General features: G+C 40.3%; 2 protein-coding genes and 4 pseudogenes across 2 annotated transcripts; 4 read left to right on the top strand and 2 right to left on the bottom strand.

The window, feature by feature from the left end:
* Positions 1–46: 46 nt before the first annotated feature.
* LOC148730931 (uncharacterized) lies at positions 47–2,789 on the top strand (annotated as a pseudogene).
* Positions 2,790–4,384: 1,595 nt separating this feature from the next.
* On the bottom strand, positions 4,385–9,261 carry LOC148730932 (uncharacterized; annotated as a pseudogene).
* Positions 9,262–9,348: 87 nt separating this feature from the next.
* Positions 9,349–10,655, top strand: LOC148730933 (uncharacterized; annotated as a pseudogene).
* A 1,832-nt stretch (positions 10,656–12,487) lies between these two features.
* Positions 12,488–13,688, top strand: LOC148730934 (uncharacterized; annotated as a pseudogene).
* A 5,408-nt stretch (positions 13,689–19,096) lies between these two features.
* LOC148730935 (uncharacterized) lies at positions 19,097–21,421 on the top strand. The gene is made up of 2 exons (XM_088761246.1): positions 19,097–19,527; positions 19,642–21,421. Exons 1-2 carry the CDS (start codon positions 19,159–19,161, stop codon positions 21,115–21,117), a joined length of 1,845 nt encoding a protein of 614 aa, XP_088617372.1. The 5' UTR covers positions 19,097–19,158; the 3' UTR covers positions 21,118–21,421.
* LOC111339014 (uncharacterized) lies at positions 21,114–23,489 on the bottom strand. Its single transcript, XM_088761248.1, has 3 exons — positions 23,120–23,489; positions 22,746–23,000; positions 21,114–21,803 (listed from the first exon to the last, which is right to left on the bottom strand). The coding sequence occupies exons 1-3, from the start codon at positions 23,346–23,348 to the stop codon at positions 21,499–21,501; spliced, it is 789 nt and encodes a 262-aa protein (XP_088617374.1). The 5' UTR covers positions 23,349–23,489; the 3' UTR covers positions 21,114–21,498.
* Between the last annotated feature and the right edge of the window lie 2,693 nt (positions 23,490–26,182).

Consider the following 26,182-nt stretch of genomic DNA (forward strand, 5'->3'; position numbering starts at 1 on the left):
GTGAAATTGTATGGAAATCTATGCCATTTCTAAGCGCTTGCGTTCAATGGATATTTCCGAAGAAAGCGACCCAAAATCACACGATGAGGTACCAGTAACTTCATCCTACGCTGAAAACCTCGAAAGCCACTTCCAAGAGCGCTATTTGAAGAAAATTTGTGTGGTTGGCCTAGATCCAGCGGCCATACTGAGCGAGCAGTTCAGCTCGGAATGTTTGCCTCCTATGGAAGTCTCGGACTTGCTTTTCTATTTAGTTTTAGAAACAAGCTACTACGCAAACAAGCAGTCTAAGGCTTTCAAAAGTTTGGAAGCGTGCAACCAGATGGTTTATGGTTTCTTTGCGTCCGTTCAAGGGAAGGAAATCGCGGGCAAGATTGTTGTTGTGGCCAAGGTGAGACATTCACAGCGAATGAAAGATCCTCTTGTGAACGTTTGGATCATTGCACAAAATGACGGTGCCATTATCTCTGCGCATTGCTTAGGCTGCAAGGCAGGACTGGCCGAATCCTGTTCCCATGTAGCGAGAGTGATGTTTTACATCGAGGCTGTGACACGGATTCAAGGAAATCTCGCCTGTACTCAAGCAAAATGCACATGGAGTTTACCAACATATGTCAACGATGTACCATATGCAAAGGTAGGGGACATTGACTTTTCATCAGCAAAAAAATTCAAAGGCGCGTTGGAACAGAAAATCTAGACTTTGCATGAAAATACTAGGGAAGGAGGCAAAACCTTAGAAGAGCGTTGTGATCAAACATTTGCATCTGATGCGATTCCATCAGATGGGGAAATGCAGGAGGTCTATGCCAAGCTAAACGCTTGTAAAATCAAAGCTGTAGCACTTAGCTTAATTGATAACTTTGCCGACCAATTTATTGATGAAAACCGCACACTGCCAATTATTCCTGATTTATTTGAAACGGGAAATCTTGAGCTGGAGTACCCGGAGTTAATCAAAATGTGTGTTGAAGTAACACTGGGTGTTTCTGAGGAACACATAAAAAAAGTAGAGATCAACACACGAGCTCAAGCAAGTGGTTCTGGTTTTTTATAGAAATCGCGCTGGCAGAACTGGTGCATATCAGTGCTTTTCAGCCTTTCACACAGACCTTGCCCAACCCTCCCAGTCTTTGATTAAGACAATTTGTTATCCAAGCCTTTGTAAAGTCAACACGAAAGCTACGAAGTATGGCCAAAAGCACGAAAGTCATGCCATAAAGGCATATGAAACATCAATGAAAGCACGTCATGTGAGCTTAGAGGTCAAGAAGTGTGGATTATTCATCAACAAAAAGAATTCACTTCTTTATCCCACTCCTGATTTTCTTCTGTAGTGTAACTGTTGTGGAAGTGGATGCGGGGAGGTCAAATGTCCAATAATTATCACTGATGGAAACCTTGATGACTATGTTCAATATAAAAGTTCCTACCCGGAAAAAGTAAATTGGAATTTGCAGCTGTAAAAAAAGCCACAGCTTCTACTATCAAGTACGGCAACAGCTTTTATCGGGTTCCAAATCTCCAATATGCTGACTTTGTGGTATGTGCCATTGATAAGGCAAAACCATCCACTTATTTGTACAGCGTATACATCCAGTTGTGCAACACTGGAACTTTGTTTTCCCTAAACTAGAAACATTGTGGAGAATTTGCATTCTCCCAGAGATTTTGGGACGGTGGTACACCCGAAGCTGCACAGTACCACCTACATTACCAGGCAGGGATGCCATTTGCTTTTGTAGAACAGAGTGAGACGAGGACAGCATTTTGTGTAGTAACAATGACTGCCCTTATCAAAGGTCTCACCCTTCTTGTCTCTCTCTCACCTCCGTGACAATGCCAAAGACCTGGTACTGCCCTTACTGTTGCAAACTTCTTCGGTTCAAGAGGAATACCAGAAAATCCCCTCAACCTACTGTTGTGTCAGATCATACAGCAATGAACTGTGATAACATTTGTATTTGCAAGGCAAGGCCTACCCTTACAGACAAGTTAGGTCAGTGCCATGGAGAAAGCTGCAAAAATGGAAAGTACTTCTACCTTGCTTGCCTTGATTTGAAGCGAATGCCCAACAATCACAGAACGACCTGGAAATGTGCTGCATGCAAAAGAGTTTCCCCTGCCCAAGCTACCAACACCTCTACCACTTGTTCTTCTTCGTCAGATTCCTCCAGTAGTGAGGATGAAAGTGATGTTGTTATTACGAAGGTCACCCAGGGGGAAACTGATAAGACTAGTGCCTTGGCAAACCTTACAGACCATCATTTTCATTTGATTATTAATCCTACTGGATGGCTAGACTGTGATATCATCCAACGGGCTCATGTTTTATTACATCTTGAGAACCCAGCAATTGCAGGTTTTCATAAACCGACACTTGGTCCAGTTAGAAATTTTGTTCTTGTTAGTGGTGAGTTGGTTCAAATTTTGCACGCTGGGAACAATCATTGGGTTTGTGTTAGCTCTATTGGATGTGTGCCTGGTTATGTAAACCTTTTTGATAGCCTCTATCATGTCTCAGTCAAGAAGTAGAGGAACAAGCAAATGATTAATTAGGGGGATGTTCGATTGCTCTTGACCCCAATCCAGTACAACAACAAACCAATGGCAGTGACTGTGAGGTTTTTGCAGTTGCATTTGCTACCAGCTTGGTCTTTGGAGTAGACCCCACATTTATATATTTTGATACACAAGGTATGAGACCTCATTTAGCAACATGTCTAAGAAATGGTAGAATGAACTTCTATCCTTCATTTTCAAAAGTAATGCCAGTTTTACAACAGTAAAAGGAACATGGAAAATCATATGTAATGCTGTATAATATGATATTCTGGTATTTCAATTTGAATCTGTGCTTTAGACATAAAACAATTCGGAGAAAGCCCTCACATAGGATATCAGGCACCTTTTGTGGAAGAACACACACTCATATCATTGCAGATGTATTCATGTATTAAACAGCATTTTCAAATAATGTCAGATTGTATCTTTTTCCTTCAGAAATCACTATGTTGTGTAACATATGGAACATTTATTATTGCAAATTCTATTTTCACTGTTCTCTAAAGAACTATAAAAAAAATTAGAAATTGAAGTTATGCTATTCAATTCAATAAAGTAATGCTACTTGTTTTCCTTGTATGTGAAATATTCTGACTTTTTCTGGGACTTGACAGTCTAGCTTTTTATTATTTATTATGCTTCACAGTGAGTAACAGAGTGCCTCACCCAGCAGAAAGTACCACAGCATATCAATCAAAGCTTTGAGGGGTGTAAACAGCCTATAAGCTTTAAAGTAAATTTTGTGTCTAAAAACAAAAAAGAATGCAACAATGAGACTGTTAAAAACTACTACACTGTGGTAACTTGCAAATTTTAAACTATCACACTGTGCCCCAAATTTTTAAATTCGAGGTGTGCCCCTGGCTATGACTCTTTCAAATACACTCCACAGTTATATAAATTTTGCAATTTAGTCCTACCCCACTAAGGATGAACAATGACATGTGAATACCTATCATGAATGGAAATGTGCATATCTTTTATTTTTGTTCCTTGGCTGCCTCGTTGGGTAATAGAAGTGGTTAGTTTCCAAATTGCAACTTAACTAATAATAACTTTAGTTACAACCAAATGTACTGATCAAGACCTGGGATCAGTTCAATAAGACTTTTACAGTCTGTTGTAATTCATAAGTGTTTCTATTGTTTCAGGGGTTGAAAACAGTAGCTATGTACAGCTGAAAATTACACCTGTAAGAATTTTATTGAATTGACCCCTGAATTACATTTAAACATAACTTTCCCCTATCTTGTTGTTGTTGTTTTTTTGGTTTGCAAAAGCAAAATTCAAAGAAAATGTTACATCTACACCTCGAAGGGGAAAGGAGATTTCAAAGGGCAGAGTTCATTACCTTCTTTTACATATAGTTCCAGGTCAACATACACATCTTAAAAGTTAACTCCAATATTTACTTTCTTTGGCACTTGCGAACTGTTTTCACACTCAATGGTAACAAATGAAACTTATATGTATTATTTCTTGATTTTTACAAGACAGTGTTACTTTATTTTCGCTTCATGTCATGTTCATGACAATTATTTTTTGTAACACTTTAATTTTACAATTTTAAAAAATGAGGTGTCGTGAATATGTCATGGAGTTTAAGTATCTTGGAAGCTTGTTTATCAAGCAATTTGGAAGCAAAACTTTGCAGCTTTAACTCATATCAAGAGTTAAGTCATAATATCATATCCCATTGTATCCTGATAGTTTTCTTTGAGCTGCACTTTGCTAGATTTTTATTTCACCTCCGGAAATAAATTGAAAAACACCCTGGTGGCTTAATGGAAGACTTGAGGTATCTAAATGTGAAGTTGATCTAATCAAATGGCACAACTGGAGGACAAAAATTAACAAGTGCTGCACAAACTATCATAATATGATCCACCAATGCAGTACGCCTGTCAGAGTTTGCATGATTACATATCAGAAAGTCAGTTGGCAAAGTACCCTCCAAGATTGTAAATTTCCGTCTAAGCAGTCCAATAACGCGTTCAGCATGAATTCTAACATTCGCAATTACTCTTGTCTGCTCAACGTCCACTGGGTCGAGCTGAGATTTACCCTTCGTGAAAGCTGGTATGACCAGTTTAGCATTTCTCAGTCCAACACTCTCAGTGTACACTTTGGAAGTGTACAAAATGGCGGTCGGACGCTGGTCGTTTGTGCTCTCTCGTTATTTATGTATTCTGTTTCTGCTCTCAACTATCATCTTCTCGTTACGCGTTTGTCGTGTATCTAATCCTGCTGCGGCTCTCCTGGTTGCGTTTAATGGTGACAGGCTCCACATTTCATCTCGAAACCACTGTTCCAGTCGTCACTACAGCACAAGTCCATCAACTCCGCCATTTTGGAAGGCAAGAGCCGGACTTAAACTCGTCAAGCTTTCTTTGTGTGCAGGTTATTTGGTTCTACTGTCTGGTGATGTTAGTCTTAACCCTGGGCCTGTTAATGGTCTGGATGACGTTGTTAAACTCCGTGGACTCAAGTTTATTCACCAAAACATACAAAGCCTTGGCGATAAAATTGATCAGCTTCGCCTACTGTTACAAGAACTCCAGTCAGGCATACAAATAATTACTCTGTCTGAGACCTGGATCAAGGCCGACAGGAGTGACAGTGAATATGAAATACCGGGTTATAAACTTTTTCGGAAGGACAGAAAGGGCAATCATGGCGGCGTTGCGGTTTTTGTTCATGACGAGTTAGTGGCTACGCGAAGGGATGATCTTGAATTGGACACCGTAGAAGGAATGTGGCTGGAAATTGCTGTTCCTAAATCACGCAGCTTTCTTGTTGGAAATTTTTACAGATCCGATCGTACCTCGCGGTATTACGATAAGGACTTTATGTTAAAGCTGAATGGTATCTTAGATACTGCTTCAGCTGAGGGCAAAGAGATGCTCCTTTTTGGTGACTTCAATTGTTGTTTTATGTCTAGTCACCGAAATGACTCTGATTGTAAACAACTTAAATCGCTATTCAGGAGTTTAAATATCAAGCAGCTAATCGACCAGCCCACAAGGATTACTGAAAACTCTAAGTCACTTATTGATTTAGTCGCTGTCAGTTGCCCGCAAAATGTGTGTGAGTCGGGGGTAGTTTCCACCCATTTAAGTGACCATGAACTGGTTTTTTGTGTGCGTAAATTAAACTGGAAAAGAGCACCTTCCCAAGTCAAGACCTTCCGAAATTATGCGCATTTCAATGTTGACGCTTTTCGCGAAGATCTGAAGGGTGTTACCTGGAACTCTGCTCCTGGTCCCGATGGACCTGCCATTGTTAATGATCTCTGGCATGACTTTAAGCGAAAATTTGTCACGATTGCTGATCGTCATGCACCACTGACGCAGCGCCGCGTGCGCGGCATTGACAATTGTCCCTGGCTAAACAAGAGCATAAAGGCGACTATGCACCAGCGTAATTATTTTCACAAAAAAGCAATCAAGAGTAATGCCTCAGAAGATTGGGCAAACTACCGCCATTTTCGCAATCGTGTGACAAATGAAATAAGGTCAGCGAAAGCGTCTTACAATAAACGGCTCATCGAGGAAAGTGGTGGCGATTACAGTTTGTTTTGGAAGACGATGAAGAAAATCCTACCGGGTGAAAAGAAAGCTACTTCTCCAAACATCAAAGTAGACGGCGCTGTCTCTTCTGACAAACATTGCATTGCCAACGCATTTAACAAGTTTTTCGCATCTGCAGCAAGCAAATTGATGGCCACCTTACGGAAAACTTGTGGTCATAAACAACGTTATTCCGTTACTCCTGCCTGTCAGTATCCGCCGTTTAATTTCCTTGAGATCTCTGGGGAGTTTGTTATGTCTCAACTACGTAGCCTGAAATCTGGGAAGGCCGTGGGTTTGGACCGCATACTGGCTCGCCTGTTAAAAGATTCTGCGGACATTGTAGCTAAGTCTGTGGCGTTTATTATCAACACCTCGTTGCGTACTGCCCAAGTTTCTAGTGATTGGAAATCCGCACGGGTCATTCCACTTTTTAAGAAAGGAAAGGCTGATGAGATGGACAATTATCGCCCGATTTCCATTTTACCTGTTTTATCTAAGGTTTTAGAACGGGCTGTACATATCCAACTCTACAAATATCTCCAGCAAAACAAGATTTTGAGCCCTTATCAGTGCGGGTTTCGGAAGTATCACTCGACAGAATTCGCTGCTCTTAGTTTTTCTGATAATATTCGAAGGAACATGGATCAAGGTCAATTAACTGGTGCTGTGTTTATTGACCTTCGCAAAGCTTTTGACACTGTGAATCATGCGGTACTTCTGGACAAGCTTTCCAATTTGGGGATTTTGGATAAAGAGTATGGCTGGTTTACGGATTACCTGTCGAACCGCACCCAAGTTGTAGAGTTTCAAGGGGTGACTTCTACTTCAGAAGCCGTCTCTACTGGAGTGCCTCAGGGTTCTATTCTCGGGCCACTATTGTTTATTCTACACATTAATGATTTACAGGAAGTAGTGTCCGATTGCAATATTCTGATGTACGCCGATGACACTGTTCTATACTGTTCATCCTCTCAAGCCTCTATCATTCAAGACAAGCTGAATGCTGAACTGTCTAAAATTGATGACTGGCTTTCTTTTAATAGTCTGTTTGTTAATGTAACAAAAACTGAAGCTATGCTTTTCGGAACCGCCCCTAGATTATCTGCTGTTAACTCCTTTTCTATTACTTTAAATAACAATGTAATTAAGCGGGTTTTTCATTTCACTTATCTAGGTATAGTTTTTGATGACCGCCTTAGCTGGAATGAGCAAATAAAGCAACTAATTTCGAAGGCGGGAAAACGCATAGGAATGCTCGGCAGGCTTCGTAGAAGCCTTATTACAGAGAGTGCAAATGTAGTGTATTGTAGTTTAATTAGGCCAATTTTAGAATACTGTGTATGTGTGTGGGGCTGTTGCGGGGAAGGTCGCAAACAAGACCTTGAAGCCCTCCAAAACCGGGCTGCTAGGATAGTGGCTAGAACTGTGCGCAGCAAGCAGGCAATGGACGTTCTGAAATGGCCCACGTTGGAGGAGCGCCGACGTAAATCTGTCTTTAAACTCGTTAAGAAATGCCTGCAAGGTCAATGTCCCCAGTATTTTAAACAATATTTTAAACGTAATAATACAATCCATGCGCGTGCTACTAGACAAAGCAACCTCTTACATCCGCCTGCTGTGAGAACTGAGATTGCAAAAAGATCCTTCTATTATTATGGTTGCACTCTTTTTAACGAATTATCTTAATGATATTTCGTGTTATACATCTTTTAATCTTTTACTTGTAAATAGTTCTCTATTTATATTATTACCTTTTTTAGTGTAATGTTTTAATGTTGTTGCTCAGGGCTCCCATTGATAACACACAGCTTTTTGCGTCTGAAGGGGCTACCCTGAGCCTTATAAACTAATAAAGGTTTTCACTTCACTTCACAGTGATAGTGAATCCCCGGTCTGCCATCACCATATCTCTTGGAATCAACTTGTCAAGGAAGCCACAGTTCTCAGTTATAAATTTATCCGAGACACGACCTCCCTATGCTTGAGACACAAATGAAATAGTTCCTTGTGGTGTTATCCCTATCAGAATTTTGATTGTATTGTGATATTTGTAACTGGAAAAGGTCTGTGCCAGAAATTTTGAAGGCCTCTCGATAAACACTTCAAAGGAGTCGATCACAACAGTTGTCTTCTTTCTGAATGCATACTGGAAGCACTGGGGCATTGTTCTCCAAAGTTGGTCCCTGTCTGGCCAGTACACAAAGCGAAATAAACTTGTTTCCATCGCAGCAATCCAGTGGAAAAATATTCTGGAAACTGTTGACACTGAAACAACAAACCGGTATGCAAGATCCTGCAATGGTGCATTCAGTCTTAGTTTCATAAGTACAATGATGAACTCTTGAAATCTGTCGAGCGACTGTGTTTGCTGTGTAACATGCGAGGAGACGTGCTCGAAAACAACTATTAGTACTTCCATAGACGGTAGCCCAGTGTAAAAGTGAACTTTATCGTCAATGTCAAAGAAATACTTATTTGGGGCTAGATATCTGCTTGTCTGAAACATGTACGTAGTCAAACTCGGACGTTTGGCACTCGGCGTCAGCCTTGCTAGTAACAGTTTCCAGTTCGATTTCTTTGCCTTCGCAAACTGCTATGGCCGCCAGATGAGAAGAAAAGGCCTCCTCATTCCCCTCGTTTCGATTTTCCTTTTTTTCTTTTGTCGAAGTACTTGGCTGACTAAAGTCGATTTGAGCAACAGGAAGGCTGCTTTCCACAAGCTTATGATGTTTCTCTACCACTTCGCGTTCTTTTCGTTCGACAGCAAGTTGCTTTCGCTTCTTTGCCCTTTCAGCTCTCTTTGCGTTTGCATCATGGTCTAGTTTAGGGCGAAAAATTTTCTTGCCAAGTTGCAATGTGGGCACCCTGTCCACGTCGTGCCTATGCCAGTAAGGAGCTGCCTTCCCAGAAACAAAATCCTTTCCACACACCCTTTCGCTGTTAAGCACGTCTTTCGATTCAGTTTCTCCACTACTGATCGGTTTTATCCATTTTTCTCTCCGCTCTGTGGTCAGTTTTTCTTCAGATTCTCCTTTGTTGGTTACCACTGAAGGTATTCGATAAAATCCAATCCCTTTATCCCGGTCACTTCTACTTCCACATCCAAAACAACGCAAAGAACCATTCTGCCTCGTCATCATACGCACTACGAAATCACCTGAGAAAGCACCAGCCGCTCAAGTGGTCAGTGCCCTTCCCGCCTTTGCTCGAGTCGGTCAGCTCAAAACAACTAGAAGAAATATCTGGAAAGGCGCTGTGTAAGAACAGTTAAACTGAGAAGTTTTCTCAATTTAGCCGTGAGGTACATTAGAAGGTGTCTACGTACCAAACTGGAAGCAAAAAATCGTCAATAGAGCTGAAAATGACAGAATTTCAACTTGCTGAAAATGGCGCTACGCAAAGCAACGGCGAGTCGGCCATCGTCGCGGTCATCAGTTCCATGAGCGAGCTGCTAGTTTCTTCCATCACTTCACTGAACTTTACCATGACTGAATCCCTCGGTCAGATGAAGGACACCATTGACCACCTCGCAATCGAGGAAGGTTCTTTAGAGGAAAATGCTGAAACTGAAGAATAGCTAGAAATAGCCGCCTACATGGACCAACGATCCACACAGCAGTCGGAAAAAAACCAGAAATCTGGGTCCGCAAAGTCAAATAGTGGGGCTAAAAAGCCTACAAGTTCTCAAAAAACTGAGCAGAGCATGAACACTCTGATAAGTCAGAACTCTGAATCTCAGCGTGATGTTCCTGACGGGGAAATTGACCTACTGTCAGGTATTGCGAACGATCTCAAACTTTATCAAAAGAAGGCTCCTGCTATAAACGAGCAGATCGCCAAAATTGTCTATGGCTTAATGAGAGAAAAGCTTACGGACGAAGTTTTGACAGCGACACAGAATGCCTATAATACGCCAGAAAACTGTGAATGTCTCACCAACACGAAGGTCAACCATCTCATTTGGGATAAACTTAAACCAGACACGAGGTCTGCTGACATCAAGTTGCAACGAGTGCAATCCAACCTTGTCAAAGGGCTCATTCCTGTAGTTTCTATGGCTGAGAAATTTGTGCAGGCACGGGATAAAATTCCCAAAGATGCCTTGGATGCTCCTGATTTAAGAAGAGCGGCCACTGATGCCATTGCGCTGATACGTGCCGCTAATCTCGAGTTAAACATGCGCGCCGGGAGAACATCAAGGGCGAGCTAAACGAATACTACAAACATTTGCGCTCCAGCTCGGTCACATTAACAGAATTCTTGTTTGGCAATGATGCCGATTTGTCTAAACAACTAAAATATCTCGCGGAAGCGACCAAGGTCAGCAAAAAGCTTAACCCCAAAGTGGAAGGCCACAAAAGCAATGGATACAGAGGTTACAAACACGCAAAGTCCAAAGGATTTGGCTACAAGTACTCCTCGCGTGGTCCAGGCACTCAGATCAATAAAGATTTAAAATGGAAAAGGCCCGGCACCCCTTAAAACAAAAAGGACGAGGGGAGGAGGCCAAACAAATAGGGCCAGAAAACCCGTTAAATGAGGTAAGCTATACCATAAGTTATTTTCCAGCTGGTAGACTGCATGAATTTGTTCCAGCATGGAGAGATATAACTGACGACCCAGAAGTCTTAGATTGGGTTGAGAACTGTCATTTAGAGTCCGTAGATGATGTTTCCCTGATACAGGAACCGGGTTATAAGGTCATTAAACTCAATGACACCGAGTCTGCTATTATAGATTCTGAAATTGTTAAACTCCTTAATAAGGGTGTAATTGTGGAGTCTCCTCACTCTGAGGGATAATTTGTATCATCCATTTTCCTTAAACTCAAAAAGAATGTAGTGGACTACAGGATGATCCTAAATTTAAGGGAGTTAAACCAGTTCATTGTTTACCGGCACCTCAAAATGGACTCACTTAAGACAGTGACAGATCTAATGACCCAAGGATGTTTTATGGCATCTGTTGATATAAGAGATGCATAATATACAGTGCCAATTGCCATAGAACATCAAAAATACTTGAAATTCATGTGGCGGGACAAATTGTATCAATATACCCGTCTACCAAATGGGTTTGCATCCGCCCCTAGAATCTTTACTAAACTGTTAAAACCAGTGTTTAATCTACTCAGAAGAAAGGTTATTTGTCTTCCTCGTACATAGATTAGTTTTAAGTTTAAGTTTAAGTTTTAAGTTTAAGTTTAAGTTTTAAGTTTAAGTTTAATTCATTCGCCACAGGAATGGCAGGAGAAAGGAACAGAACTTTCGTTCCAATTGACACCTTAGATGATTGCTACCAATTGACACATAGATGATTGCTACCTTCAAGGAGCCTCATATGGGGAATGTTATGGTAATGTACTAGAAACTGTGATGTTGCTCAGGAAACTTGGGTTTCCTATTCACGAAGAAAAATCAGTGCTTGTACCATCTCAGGTCTTGACATGCCTGGGATTTGTACTTAACTCAATCACGATGACTGTGCAGCTTACTGACAGCCGAAAGGAGAAACTGCAAAATGCCTGTCTCAACCTAGTTAACAAAGAGAACTACACAGTCCAACAAGTGGTAGAGGTCATTGGGCTGCTAGTGTCAAGTTTGCCAGGGATGAAACTTGGCCCTTTACACTATCGCAGTCTTGAAAGAGATAAATCTAATGCCTTGAGAGAAAACAAAGGCAACTTTGGGTCTTCACTGACCCTCCCCCAGTTCTAGGGCAGAACTTAATTGGTGGATAACTAATGTGGACACCTCAAACAAACGTGTTTCTCATGGTGAACCAGAACTCCTCATTCAAATTGATGCCTCTCCCCATGGCTGGGGAGGTGTGAGGGGAGACCAGAGAACAGGGGGGAGGTGGAACCAATAGGAAGCACCCCATCACATTAACTATCTCGAATTATTGGCTGTACTCTTAACATTAAAGGCTTTATGTGGAGAATGTGCTAATTTGCACATTCGGGCTCAATGTGATAATACCACCGCAGTTTGTTATATCAACAATATGGGTGGCTCAAAGTCCCCCGACTGCAACTCAGCCATAAAACGCATATGGGATTATTGTGTTGAACATAACATCTGGTTAAGTGCTTCACATCTACCAGGATGTGAAAACACTGCTGAGGCAGATAGAGAATCTAGGCATTTTAATGACCATACTGAATGGAAGGTAGAGTCAAAAATATACCAGTCAATAACCAAGCAACTTGGTCAGCTAAGCATTGATTTGCTTGCATCTCGCTTAGATAAACAATGTACAGTTTATGCCTCATGGAGGCCTGATCCAGATGCACTGTTTGTTGATGCATTCTCTGCCAACTGGAATACTTTCTTCTTTTATTCTTTCCCTCCATTTAGCCTGATTGGGAAATGCCTGGAAAAAATTCAAGCAAACAAAGCAGAGGGAATACTGGTGGTGCCCCTCTGGACATGCCAAAGCTGGTATCCCAAACTGATGCGACTACTTGTGGCTCCTCCACTGATTATCACACCCGGGGCAACACTCCTAACACTACCAGGGTGCCAAAAACTTCACCCACTGAGGAAAAAGTTGAATCTGTTAGCATACCATTTATGCGGAGACTCTACAAAAACAGAGGCTTTTCTGAAAGAGCAACCAACATTGTCTTGCAATCCTGGCGCCAGTCATCACAGAAACAGTATGATGCCCACATCAGGAAATGGCTTTTCTTCTGCACTAAAAGGTAAGCAGATCCTATTTGCCCTACTATAGGTTTGACTGTGGAATTTTTGACAACCTTTTATGATGAAGGATTGAGCTACAGCAGCATAAACTCTGCAAGATGTGCCCTGTCTGTTATTTTAGACAGCCCTGACTCAGCTCACCATACCTTTGGTGGGCACCCTGATGTCAAGAGGTTCATGAAGGGCGTCTTCCAAAGTAGGCCCTCTCTTCCTCGTTATAGCAAAACTTGGGATTTCAACTTGGTACTCCAGTACACTGGCACTATGGGCAACTCTCAAGAACTCTCTCTTAAGGATTTGACATTGAAACTCGTGATGTTAGTTGCTTTAACCACAGCCCAGAGAGGGCAGTCATTGCACCTATTAGACACTCTGAACACGGTACAAGAGGAGACTGCTTATACTTTTCTGCTCGATAGTAATTCAAAACAAAGCAAACCTGGCAGATCAACCTCTGAATTAGTTGTTAAGTGATATGCGTACCCACATGACCGCAACCCTTGTGTAGTCAATGCTTGTTCAGTATACCTTGATAAGACTAAGTTACTACGTGGCAGTGAATCTCATTTGCTCATAACTCATCAGAACCATATAAGAGAGCCAGCAGAAACACAATAAGACGCTGGATCCAGCAAATGATGTTGAAGGCTGGCATAATTATTAATGTTTAGAAGCCTCATAGTACCCGCTCAGCTGCAACCTCCAAGGCTAAGGTCAACATGCCTCCCTTGCTGAGATAATGCAAACTGCTGGGTGGAGTTCAGCAGCCACCTTCGCTCGGTTTTATGATAGGGAGATTGAACAAGGTTCCTCGTTTACTAACAGTGTACTCAGCCTGAGTTAAATTGTTATTGAAGAGCTTCTTCTGATTATAGCGTGTGCTGTTAGTTGCTTTGAAATCTCACGTGACTTCGTAGTGCGTATGATGACGAGGCAGAATCAAAAATGAAACGAGACTTACCTTAAGTCGATGTTTGATTCGGATTCTGCCGAGTCATCAGTAGCACAAGAGGTCACGCCCATACCCTGTAGAGGTATTTACACCCACCCACACTCCTTATGCTACAACTCACCTGATTAGCACACTCAAGGCTTTAAAGACTGACCACTTGAGCGGCTGGTGCTTTCTCACGTGACTTCTTGTGCTACCGATGACTCGGCAAAATCCAAATCAAACATCGACTTAAGATAAGTCTCGTTTAATTTTTGATTTTCAGGCTTACTTTCGCACTATGACCTCTCTAATTGATCGCGTTTGTTGGGCACCAACATGGTGGATAGCAACCGTCGTCAAGACGGAGGTCACGTGGGCGAAAACCAAGAATAAGCTAGCCTTGCATAGCTAACGACGATGAATTAGTTTTATTCCCTGCTTTCGTTTCAAATTCTCATTTATTTCCCATGGCGAAATTGTTTACAATGGAGACCTTAAGATACCCCGAAATCGGTGTACAGGTAACGGGTAGCGCCATGTTTTTTTCTTTTTGCGATGACGTCATCGATCTTATCCGGTAGACCTAGGCGTTTTCCCGTGGTGGACACCAGTTTGTCCGTAGAAGAATACGAGTACAAGAAGGACGAGCTACATGATGGAGAAACGAGTGAGTTTTTAAGACGTTTTGGATTGTTTGACTCCTTGGCAATGTTATTGCAAGTCTGTTAAAATATTTTTGCCAAATTTTAAATTTTAGCGGTAAAGAAGCTGGATTGACTTTGGATCTGAAATGCGAGGGTTGAACTCTGAAAGGATATAAATTTGTGGCGGTAATTTGGGGGATTTCTGAGAATTGCTCCAATAATTGTGTCTCCCAAAAGCACTAGCATACTTTCAAGGTCAATTTTAAAACCTAACACTAGACGGAACTTTGCTTACAGCATCCGCAAGAAGAATTTCGATGTCCTCATTAGTGTCAAACGTATGGAGAAGTATATCATTGGCGTAGTTTCTAAAGATAGAACATTCGTAAAGGAGAATTTTTGTTACATTTCATAGACTTTATTAAACAATTAGATAACTTATCTCTGAGGAAAAAGAGCAAACTTGAGAATCGTGGCAGTACGGAACGAGCGCAGCGAGGTCCGTACAGAGAAACGACCGAGGGCCAATATTCCCCAATACAGCTTGAGCAAGTGATGTTACCAAAACATTTTATTATATGGCACTCGGGAAAACATTTTTATTAATTTTGTAGTTTTCCGCCTTTCGCGAACAAAAGTACACGGTTTATGATCGCTTCTTTAGAAACGGTCCGTATGGCAAAATCCCGAACAAGTGAGAACTAATCAGAACGCTCGGATTTACCACGAGACTTTCCTGCCATAATAAGTTGTTATAACCTTCAAGTTCAAGGTATTTTCATCAAAATTTTCTTTCTCACTGAGTTTTTTTGTTTGTCTTCATTCACTCACGAATGTGTCCAATTATTTTCAGTTTAAAAACAGTTACCAAAGGGGTTTTCAACGGGGTGGGGGTGAGTCCTCCAACAGTTGTATCTCTGCTTTTCAGTGAAACACTCCTCCACGGTAACATATTCTATCTTATCTAATGAAGAAGTGTTATTTACATATTATTATCCGTGATTTTTGGGGCCGAAAACTCGCAAAAGGGGAAGAAGAAAATTTTTTCGGAGATTGAAATAGTTTCAGTTTGAATAGGTTGAAGATTGCCTTCCGTCTTCAACCGTCTTTTACCGTTCAGCAAAGAACCTTTGACCTACCGGTATATATGATTCAATTGTCCTCTTTCAATTCTACAATGAACCACGATTTTACCCTAAAAAAATTCTTAAAACTTAACTGTGTTCGAATATGCCAAGAAAAACAGACGCCCTCTGCTAGCTTACGGAATGTGATGTTGTAAACAATTTCGCCATGGGAAATAGATGAGAATTTGAAACGAAAGCAGGGATAAAAACCAATTTGTCGTCGTAAGCTATGCAAGGCTAGCTTATTGTATTGATCTCCTGATCGAACACGGTGTTAACTGCTAAAACGTGTTTGGAATTCCGGAGTTAACCACAGGGTGCCTAATTAGATTCGTGACGTAAATGCCGATGTCGCGGTTTTCACAAAGTTCATCCTGATTTTTCCGTGAGGAAATGAAAAGCCCCACACTAATTTTTATATCTTCGAAAACAACACTATTTCCGCTTATCATGAGTTCAACCTGAACCGATTCTGAGTTATACCACATGGGGAAAATGATAACTGAAAATTTGCTACGAAATGCGATATTTGGATTTTGAATATTGGTGATTTTCAAAAGCGTTCCATGAGCTCCAAATTTAAATGAAATGGTCCCGTTTTAGACTTAAACTATACCTCTATCCTTCCCATACAACTCTATAAAATTAATATGAGCTTGCTTTCTTTGCACTTTTCAAGAGCAAAGTTCATTTGCCTCTACTCGGGGCACTGATTTCCGCCATTTTATGGCTACCGACGCCCTGTTCGGTTTTTGTGAATTTCCTAGGATAAAGAAGCAAGTCTGGAAAAAAACTTTACCACGTTTCTACGTTCCTTATAGGGTGTCTCTAGGAAAAATATGAAGGTTTTCAATTTTTCGATTAGGTGCTACATTTTTCGATTTTCACTCGGTCAATTCACGAAGTCGCTCTTACTTTTCTGAATGTTCATCTACGACAGTCGATTTGCATACGTGTAACTTCTTCAAGACCCGTGTTTTGCGGGGAAGTCACCTTTGATATTTAAATGTCGAAATTTGACCATTGATAAATTTTCATTTTACTTTAGAGAATTGTATTTGCCAAGGTAGGTGACGATGATATAACATTTCAAACCCTTTTCATTCCCCGGACACTTTTCTTGGAAATGCTCCTCAAAGAAGATCGTCGCTCGACTAACCATCAATTACATGACAAGTAGAAAAGTCGTGTAATCCATCGGACTATTCTCAAGAGAAAATATCAAAGGTGAGCGCTTCCAGGGAATTTTACAACGTTAACTTATCTTAATAAGTGTTTGAGAAATATTTCTGATTTCTGCTGAGTGAGTCTAGCAAAGAATTATTCCTCAAAAAGTGACGCTCTTGACCCACAAGTCTTACAATTGATGACCTTTAAGACGAATACCGAAAAACAAGTTCTTAGCCTCAATTCTTACAGAACAACCTGCAAGTAACAAGAAAATGTTCAACGGAAATATATAGAAAATGGAATTTCGGAACCAGTTACCGGTGGAAACACCAAGCTGACAAGTAGCAACAGGAAAAGCAAACAAAAATTTGCAGCGTCCGTTGCAAAATTTATTGTTATCCAGTGCCCCCATCTTCCATGTGCGAATGATTTGCGGATATTTCGCTTGGATCGTGTATTATAGTTATGATGGTTGCTGTTAAAAGAGCAGTGAAAAGTGTGCATAAAAAGGTTATTAACTACCTTAAACATAAAAATAGCACGATACTCCACTCTCCGCCTTTCTAGAGGTTTCCAATGGAGCTTTGAAAGTGCATCGCTCGCGGAAGCAGTAGGGGGAAGATCTAAAATGATTCGCGCAGCCTTGTTTTGAAGGATCTGTAGCTCCGCCATAAGTGTAGTGTTGCCCCGGTCTCTCCATATAATATCATCGTAGTCAAAAAGGGGCAGAACAAAAGAATTAAAGAAAGTTATCCTAGCGCTTAGTGGGAGACACGACTTGATGCGCCGCAAAAAACCTAGCTTCTTGTTTATCTTATTACGCATGTGCTGAATATGATCCTCCCAAGTAAGATTCTGATTAATAATTAATCCTAAGTAGGGAAAGCATTCTGCTTCCTTAAGTTGCTTTCCATCGGCTGAAATAACAATGGAAGCGATTCTACGTAGTCCCGAGTTACTACCTATTAGCATAAATTGGGACTTCTTGATGTTAAGAGTAAGTTGATTAAGTTTCAACCAGTCACATACTTGTCTGAGGTTCGAGTTCATTTTAGTTTCGATTTCTGAAATGAGTTTGGAGGAAAAATATAAAACGGTGTCTTCAGCGTACAAAGTAATGCTACAAGATTCAAGAACGTTTGGTAAGTCATTCATATAAATTATAAACAATAGTGGGCCCAAGATTGAGCCTTGGGCTACTCCGACAGATACTGTGTCTGGGTCACATTGAGCTCTGCCACAGCAAGTAACTTGGTTTCTGTTGGAAAGAAAAGAATCAAACCAGTTCTGAGCAGTATCATCCACACCAAAGCGAGACAGTTTACGTAGCAGGATGGAGTAATTCATGGAGTCGAAAGCATTTTTCAGATCTTAAAAGACGGCCCCTGTAACAGTGCCGTTGTCCATGCCGAGGAGTAACTGATCAATAAGGCTGTGCAGAAGCTGTGACAGTCGAGGATTTCAGTCGAAAACCAAACTGTTTTGACGAGATTAGGTTATTCTCTGTTAGGTAGCCATAGAATTGAGGGTGAACAGCATTTTCTAAGATCTTACTTAACGTTGGCAGTACTGAGATCGGCCTGTATTTGGACGCGTCCTGTTTGTCACCTTTCTTAAAAAGGGGTATGACCCTCGCGTTTTTCCAAACGGAAGGAAAATTTCTTTTTTGTAGCGATAGATTAAATAATGACGTCAACGAAAGCGCAATAATATGTCCAGAGTCCTTAAGCAGGCGGGCACTTATTTTATCTAACCCAGTAGCTTTATTGAGTTTTAAACGCTTGATAACGTCCCTGACAAAACTTTTAGATATCAGCCGGAAAGAAAACCCGGAACCAGTTATATTAGGATTGACCTCGGGCTGGTTAGAGAACGAAAAGTCCGGAAATTTTTCGGCAAGTTTTCTGCTGATACTTACCAAGAAGGTGTTCAAAGCAGTAGCGATTGACTCGTCAGAGGTGACAACTGCGTCATCTACTCTTAGAGTAGAGATATTTGTGGAGGTCTTTGACGATGTTAGAGTCTTTTTATGTGCTTTCCAAGACCCTTTAGCATTTCCTTGGTTTTCTTGAATCAGATTGGAATCATAGTCGGATTTAGCTTTCATAATGTCGCAGTTGACTCTGTTTCTTAGTAGTCGATAAACGGGCCAATTTCGACTGTTCTTGTTTCCTTTTTCTCTCGTGAGATGATAATCGCGCTTTCTCATTTCATTAGCGATGGTTGAAGTCATCCACGGGACTGACGATCCTCTAACTCTTCGGGGTTTAGTTGGTGCGTGGGCCTCAACAACGTCAAAGAATAGCTTATTCCATGTATTAACACAGTCGTCCACGTTGTCGGTGTCATTAAAAACGACATGCCAGGGAATATTCTCAAGATCTTCATTCTTCATTTGCAACCACGTGACAAAAATACGTTACGTCATCGAAGTCGGCCATGTTGGACGATATGCAAATCATAAATTTACAAGCGAACATGGCGTCTTCAAGTGATACATTGGTTTTTTCGGAATATTTTTATACTTTAGATGGTCCTACTAGGGAAAGGTACAAGCAAAAAGCTAACTTAGTGGGTTTTGACCCTTTTGATTTAAGAAAAAGTGATTTGAGCGAAGATTTAGGGCTAATTCCTGGCGTCGAATACCCTGATATAGTGAACTATTTGATCCTTCAAACATCGTGGGCAACCAATTCTGAGATGAAGGCTTACAAGTCTTTGGATGCCTTTAATTTCTTCATTTCTGGATGGGTGAATACACTGATGATGAAGGAAGTTACTGAAACTACAGTTGTCGTATTAACAAGGGTAAGTTAAGGTTTGATTAAGTTATTCTATAGCTTCGGTTGTACAACAACAAATTACTGGTAGTTTATTATTGTAGGTACGTATGTTAAAAATACTGCTTCTAATTATTTTCAGGTAAATCACTCTCAAAGAGCGAGTGAAAAGCCATTAAAAGCCTGGATATTGGCAGAATACTCAGGAAAGGTTATTACAGCACATTGTGACTGTATGTCTGGAAAAAGTGAGTGCTGTTCTCACGTTGCTGCTATATTGTTTGCTTCAGAAGCTGCGTGTCGAATGCATTCATCAACAACCTGCACCCAAACCAAAAGTCAATGGCTGATGCCAGGTTATGTTAAAGAAATACCTTATGCAGCTATAGAGGAAATCGATTTCACCTCAGCAAAGAAAAAACACTCACAACTCCTTGAAGACAAAAAAGTACCAACAGCTCTACGAAACAGTGACGAAGTAGTTCAAAGACCACTAACCATAACGAGTTATGAAGAACAGTTGAACTTTTTTCAAAAGATTTCATTGTCCGACAGCAAGCCTGCCATCTTATCTCTAATATCCCCATACAATACCAAGTATATCCCTAAAGAAGCAGCTTTACCCCAACCATTGACCCACCTCTATGATGCAAATGCTACAGAACTAAACTATGATGAACTTCTTAGTAAGTGCATAGACATAAGCTTACAGATTTCAATAACAGATGAAGAAATAAAGGCTATTGAGGAGGGTACTAGAGAGCAGGCATCAACTAATGTATGGTACAAGCAGAGGGCAGGAAGGATAACAGCCTCAAACTTTAAATCTGCATGCCACACAAACATCAGCAGGCCCTCCCCAAGCCTTATTAAGAGAATTTGCTACCCAGAGTCTACTAAGTTTAGTAGTGCAGCAACAGCATGGGGCTGTAAAAATGAGACCAATGCCCGTAAGGCCTATTTAGAAAAAACGAACAGATGCCATGATGACTTTAGTATTTGTGATAGTGGACTGCAAATAAATAAGCAGTGGCCTCATATTGGAGCATCACCAGATGGATTGGTCAATTGCAAATGCTGTGGGGCAGGTGTTTGTGAAATTAAATGTCCGTACAGTGCTAAAGATCTCAGCCCAACTGATCCACATGTAATAAGTGACAAAAACTATTGTCTGCAGAATGACAGTGATAGCATCTATCTTAATAGAACACATGCATATTACTACCAAGTACAATGCCAAATGTTCATTTGCAATGTGGAATATTGTGATTTCATCGTATGGACACCACATGGACTTTATGTTGAAAGGATAATGCCAGATGTGGAGTTTTGGAGTGCTTCTGTTGCCAAGGTAACAGAATTCTTTAAAATAGGTATTCTACCTGAGATTGTTGGAAAGCTTTATACCCGTCCCTCACTACCCTCAACACTCGTAGCACCTAGTCCTGATGATGATAGCGCAGAGTGGTGCATCTGCCAGCGATATATTGAAGACAGCACTCTAGTTGGATGCGATAATGATGATTGTAAAGTTAAATGGTTTCACCTTCAGTGTCTAAGACTAAAGAATCCCCCAAAAGGTAGATGGCTGTGTATGGACTGTCAAAAATTGGACTAGATGCAATAGTCATATATTTTTCGTACCAAATTAAGGCAGAGAATTACAAGTACAAAACAGTGTTTACTATGTTCATGATATCACTAGTAATAGAAAGAAGTCATTCAATCCATACCCATTTACGTCAATTGGAATATTGAGTACTGCACTGTATGTTCTGCCACATATAATAATAGAAAATTGACAGGGTGCTCACACCTAAGTACTAAATTGTGTTTACTAAATGGTGTTTAGTGATTTGCAAAGTTATAACCAATTTGTTTACATTGTTAAATCATGAAATAAACTGTTTATTTCACTGCGATATTGTTGTTAAAATATTGCTTTCTATTTACTGATATTTTTGAAAGGACTAGACCAACTATGTATTAAATACTTTGACTACTCAAAAGGCACAATTGAATCTGACAAGTTAGTCAGGGCACAACATAATTTTGCAATTCTATCAATGGATGCTTGCTTGCCACTTTTTGCTTTCAACAAGGTAATTGGCAGAATACTTTGTAAAATTGTATATTTACGCCGGGCAAGTCCGATCACTCTTTCCACATGTATCCGGACATTTGCTATTTTCCTGGTAGTTTCCACTTCAATGGCTGACAACTGTTTCTTTCCTCTGGTAAATGCTGGTATATGCAGTTTGGCTTGCTGTAAGGCAACACTATATGCGATATCAAAACCTCTGTCTGCAAGCACAATGTCACCAGGAAGTAATTTCCTCAAGATTCCACAATTTTCTGTCAGGTATTTATCACTTACTCGACCACCCCATGCTTTAGATATAAATGATATAGAGCCTTGGGGAGTAATACCTATTAAAAATTTTACAGTGTTGTGGTGTTTATAATTTGACCATGTCATTGCTCGAGCAATCAAGCTAGATGGTCTTTCAATAAACACCTCAAAACAATCAATAATCACTGACACCTTGTTCCCGAAGTTTTTTTGAAAGACTGATGGCATTGTGGCTCTAAGTTGATCTCTGTCAGGCCAATGTATAAGAAAACCAAGACGGTCAGACAACACTTCACTCCAACGATCAAAAATGCGCCCTGCAGTGGAAGAGGCTATCTGAAATCTATAAGCCAGATCTTGTAGTGGGACATTAAGCCTTACTCTTATAAGAACAAGCAACAGCTCTTGAAATGGTGTCAATGCATTAGTACTCGTTGACTTGATATATGGTAGAACTAAATGATATACTTGAATTAACATAAAAAAGTTTGGAAGACCAGTGTAAAATTGGGTTTTCTCGTTGTTATTTTGAAATGTTTCCATGTTAAGCTGAGCATCAAGGAGCTTTTGCTTGAGCTCAGAAAGCCCACACTGTAGGTTGCGAGTGTACTCGTCTTTATTGTGTAGGTCAATAATTGTCTCTGTGGTCTGCACAGATGCTTCTAGTGTAGCAACATCAAACTGACATCCCTTGCCTAAATCAGAGTCTTGACTAACATACTCTGTAATATTAAATAAGAAATGTTAGAATAAGAATTCATATACAGAAAATATTGACATCCAGTTATATACCCACTCCAACAAGCTATAGAAAAATGGTTTTTAAGAACAAATTCTACTGGAAATATTAATAGTGAACCATATTAATAACATATGACTTTAAATATAAATACCTTGGAGTGGAATATCATGAAAGTAGTTGTCAAAGTCGTGAGAGCTCGCTGAACTTGTGTCAGTTGACTCAGTTGTCACCTCAGACTTCTTCTTAGCCCGCTTGTTCTTGACCGGTTGGATCGATATTTTTGCCCTTTTCTCAGCTCTTGATCCTCGGGATGCGGCAGCAGCAGGGTCCTTTATGTTTGAATGTCCCATATTTACTGTAGGAGCCCAATCCACATTATTTTTATCGTAAAGATCCGATGGCTTTCCTAAACAAACACATGTGATTTGATGTTTACAGTGTTTCGCGCGAAATATTTTACCCGAGTTTTTTGTTACTTTAATAGCTAAACAAAGCCCAGAACTTCTACAGGAATATCTGACTTACCTGAAACAAAATGTGCGCTACAAACTCGGGTTGTTTCGGCTTTTTTCTCGGTCAGATCTTTGTCAGATCGGTGAATATTCTTGAACCATCGTTTCCTTCTTTCAGTGCTTAATCGTTCTGTTTCTTCACCATTATGACTTATAATTTTCGGAATTCGAAAAAAACTGTATTTTCCTTTGTCGCGAACATTGTTGTGGCCACAACCAACTACAGCACATAGAGTTGGCATGGCAAACTTAGATAACTTACATATTCACTACTGTGACCGTGCCCTAAAACACGCTTACATATCGTCCAACATGGCCGACTTCCGGTTTTCTTAATTATGCGTGACGTAACGTGCAAATGAAGAATTGAAAGAGTCTGTTGTAGTTCTTGTATAAACGATATTCGATGGTTTTGGAAGCAACTCGGGGACGACCGGATTTAAGGACACAGTAAACAAGCGAGTAATCACTAAGTCCGAGATAAAAAACTCCAGACTCGACAACTTTGTGGTTGGCGTTTGTGAACATTAGGTCAGTTAGCGTCTCAGAATGTTCAGTGTCACGTGTCGGTTCCGTTATCAATTGTTTTAGGTCAAAAGCCCCTGTAATTCCCCGGAGTCTTCGTTTCAGTGAAAAATTTGCATTTTTCTGCTGGACAGAGAAATCAATGTTGAAATCTCTCAGAATAACTTTATCATTAGTGGAATCAACTTTTGACAGAGAATCATGTAGATTATCCAAAAAGATATCCACAGGCTGATCTGGGGGTCTGTAGACATTGCTGATGATGACTGGCTTGCATCTTGTTTGGTTTATTTTAATCCAGACACTCATTTGCATTCATGAGGTCTTCTTGCTCAATAAAATTTAAACTTTCGCAGCAGTAAATTGCTACACCTCCCCCTTGCTTTTCTTCCCGGTCTCGTCTTACACGATTGTATCCGGTATGTGAGTTTCCTCATCCTGAATACTGTTTGAGTGCCGGGTCTCCCAGAATGTCCAGATATCGGAGCCTTTGTTGCTACTCATAACAAGATTTAGTTGGTCGATTTTGCCGGTTAAACTTCTAACATTGAGATGAGCTGTAGACAGGCCATTGGCTTTGATACTGAAGGATGGAACATCAAAGTCCACCTGGTTTAGAGGACCAGGCTGAGGACAAACGTCGCCAGAGAGAATGATGGCAGCTGAAGCATAGAAATTCAGCTGCGTTATCTTCAAAAATTTAGGCAACTTCGTTGAAGTAGCGCCATTTTTCCGGGCGATGTAGCGACTCCTCTGTTGTCGTAAATTTCCCGCAATTTCAGTCCTGCAGCTCTCTTTTGAAACAAAATACACATCACTGTCATTTAGTGAAGTGCTCGTCTGTAGATGTAAGGACTTGTAGTTTGAAAAAGACACATAGATGCAGAGAAATATATAAACATTCGCAGAGGGCCTAAATTTGCGTCCGACCGCCATAACTGTTACCATAAAGGCCCAGTCCTTTCCCGGGTACGTCTCGTGTGCCACTTCTTTGACCCCTTTCCCTAAGAAATTTGCCAACCTTAAGCCAATTTAAGCGTGGTATCAAGAAAGCACTATCTTAATTAGGTTCGTTTTTCGCATGTTAATTTTCAAATTAATGTAGTTTTATCTTCATATTTTTCGATATGTATTTTTTTTCTTTTTATTTTTAAGTAATTATATTTTATGTAGTTACCTTTAGGGGAACCCTCTGTAAACCACTTTTTTGTGATGTTGGCATCCTCACTAAAGATTAACTATTACTATTAAGTAGGTAAAACAATCGACTACATCTCGTTTTCCGCCTGCATTTCTTTAGTGCTCTAGCGGCCTCCTGTGTGCCGTTACAACAAAAAAGAGCTTCGAGGCTTCTTTATTTGTTAAAATGTCAATCGCGTGAAACAAAAGGGAGCAGTTTACGCTTAACACAGAACGATTTATAATTTTGAAATATTATTATTTGAAATATTTGTTTTTCGGGCTATAATTTTCGATTATTTGCATTTAAATTGGACTATCATACGGTACTAATATTCTAAAATAGGACTCTACTGTACTTTTCTTCGAAGTAAAACACATATAATGAGGTCAAAATATTTCGCTTTTGCGATCAATTTATGATTGATCCATTTCTCTTCTAAACCATTAGACAGACGTCAGACGCCCTGCACAAAGCGTCTTAATATACCTACATAAACAATATCTAGTGTCCTCATCAACTTTAACACAGCCGGTGTAGATGGGGCCAGATGGTTTTATAAAACCGCTCAATGAACACAATTTTTTATCCTAAATCGGCTTTTCCAAACACTCCTTGATTGACCGAATTAAGAAAGTCATTTCCTGCTATCAAAAGAAATTCAATGGAACTGTGGGTTTGGATTCTCGGCTGGTACCTCTGCATCCTCACGATGGTTATGAATGGATTTGTCATCTTCCTCGTCTGCAGAAAACGTCAGCTTCGCACCAAAACTAACACATTCATCGTGTCTTTAGCAGTGGCTGATTTTTGTGTTGGGATGATTGCTGCTCCTTCACGTTTACTCTGCAAAATGGTAGACGAGTGTATCTCCGATAAAGAAATAAGGTTACTCATATATTATGTATGGGGGTTCTTCATTTATGCCTCTGGATCAAACTTACTTGTTTTAGTATTTGAACGCTACATCGCCGTGGTGAAGCCTTTGAAATATTTGACTTTTATGAAGCGCAGCCGAGTCATTCAAATGGTTCTTACATCTTGGGGAGTTCCTTTTATTTTCATTCTTACTTTATTGTCGATTAGTCTCAATTCAATCGATCATTGGATGACTATCATCGGCTATTTGCATTTGCTTTTCGAGGTTATCTTGTGCGTAACTTTAATTTTCTGCCTTGTATCCATGTTTCTTGTTGTTTACAAACAGAACACTAGAGATCGCACTTTAGCTAGACAGTTGCATTTTAATCAACGGGTCGCTAAAGTGAAAACTCAGAACACGTCAGCGGTAAAATGGCTGGCTTTCGTAACGTGTATGTTTCTATTGTGTTACGGAATACTTATGCGTTGTAGTTTCTTAATTCTAACTGG

This window comes from Stylophora pistillata, chromosome 5 (genome assembly GCF_964205215.1).
Source record: "Stylophora pistillata chromosome 5, jaStyPist1.2, whole genome shotgun sequence".
Lineage (NCBI taxonomy): Eukaryota > Metazoa > Cnidaria > Anthozoa > Scleractinia > Pocilloporidae > Stylophora > Stylophora pistillata.